Source organism: Austrofundulus limnaeus, unplaced genomic scaffold (genome assembly GCF_001266775.1).
Source record: "Austrofundulus limnaeus strain Quisiro unplaced genomic scaffold, Austrofundulus_limnaeus-1.0 Scaffold246, whole genome shotgun sequence".
NCBI lineage: Eukaryota > Metazoa > Chordata > Actinopteri > Cyprinodontiformes > Rivulidae > Austrofundulus > Austrofundulus limnaeus.
Window position 1 is genome coordinate 730606 of NW_013952648.1, and position 1480 is coordinate 732085.

Here is a 1480-nt window from a genome sequence, read left to right on the forward strand (position 1 = left end):
TCTTCAATCGCAGTTTTTTYCCCCCTATAACCGTGTAATCATCTTCTTTTAATTAAAAAGAAAAAAGTAGGACCTAGTGAAACGTTTCGTCTCTCCTCCAAGAGACTTCTTCAATCTGATGAGTTTCAGGTGAACTCAGCCTTATAAGCTCCGCCTCCACATGGACAAACAGGTTAGTCACATGCAAAAGAGGGCCATCGCCTAACAATAGGCTTGGTTAGCTCTATTGTTCATAGAGGGTCATGTGCCCCATCACCTGACTTATTGGTTTGGATCCTGTTATATGTCTGTAGTGAATGCAGGCGGGGCTCAACGTCCACTTGTTTTTGTCTTTTTTCCCCTTTTTGTGTTGGTTATCGTTGGGGCACCTTTTGCTCACAGGGGGCGGAGTCATACTTGCGACACACAGCATTGTAGGAGGAGGACAACTGGGCACGAAGGCCTCCACCTCTGTTTAGTGGTGGACGTTTTACTTCACAAAGATGGCTTCCTTCACTCCTCTCGCAAACCAACGTTCCTCTCTATCCAGGAAGAGAACATCTTCATCCCTGAAAGTGTGACGGCTTGGACGACAGACGAAACGTTTCACTAAAGAAGAACCCATCCAGAGGACCTGCTTATTGTTTTCTTTTTGATTTTTTTTTCTACCTGGATATGCATCAGGACATCTTCGTTCAACTAACGATCTTCGGACGCAATTGCTGCGGCGCACGTGAGTTGACCGCTACGTTCCGGGCAGACCGCTGGACTGCTAAAGCGTCGCATGCGTTTTRTTTCTACAACATTCAGACGACAAATTCAGCTGTCGAGTCTTTTTTTTTCTTCCCCCGAACGAGAACAGGTAAACTTGATAAGCACTGCGTTTGYTTTTGTGTTTTCTATCGTTATGTTTTATAAGCAGCGTCGCTCGGAGAAAGAAGGAGAAACATTGGAAACCGTGTTAGCGGTACTTAGGCTAACATTAAATAGCATCCTTTGCTAACACCGTGGTTGCAGATTTTGTCTAGATTTTGTCTTGTGGCGTTGAAGAGGACTGGGCAATCAAGTTCAARCTGAAGTTTAAAATGTTAAAATATTTATTTATTCCAAGCTGTTGAGGCTATCGACCTAGCATTGAGGTGTTAAAAAAAGGTATGTGGGGGGCTAGCTAATTAAGCTAATTAAGCTAATTCGGCTTCAGTTGAACGCGCGCACGTTCTTTACCAACAGATTTGTTAGCTACAGCGCTAAGTAGGCAGAGTTGTAAAGTATCTACAAATACTTCTTTACTGTACTTAAGTAGAATTTTTGGGTATCTGTACTTTTACTTGAGTAATTATTTTCCAGCCTACCTTTTATCTCTAGTTCTTACATTTTCACACAATTATCTGTACTTTCTACTCCGTACATTAAAAAAAGAAAGACAAGAAGTAGAAAATTGTTACTTTTATTTCATTTTTGCTTGTTTTCATTCCAGCTTGTTATTGTAAAAAATAAATAC

The 1480-nt window shown here is 41.3% G+C and overlaps 1 protein-coding gene across 2 annotated transcripts in view; it reads left to right on the top strand.

Moving 5' to 3' along the window:
* The first annotated feature begins 608 nt into the window (after nt 1-608).
* The window catches only part of adad1 (adenosine deaminase domain containing 1 (testis-specific)), a 75751-nt gene continuing 74879 nt past the window's right edge, over nt 609-1480 (top strand). The window contains exon 1 of one of the 2 annotated variants that reach the window (XM_014020277.1): nt 609-841. In XM_014020277.1, the coding sequence (XP_013875731.1) occupies nt 655-841 (187 nt within the window). In that variant the 5' untranslated portion in view covers nt 609-654. The remainder of the gene's footprint in view (nt 842-1480) is intronic. The other variant, XM_014020278.1, reaches the window with a different exon arrangement.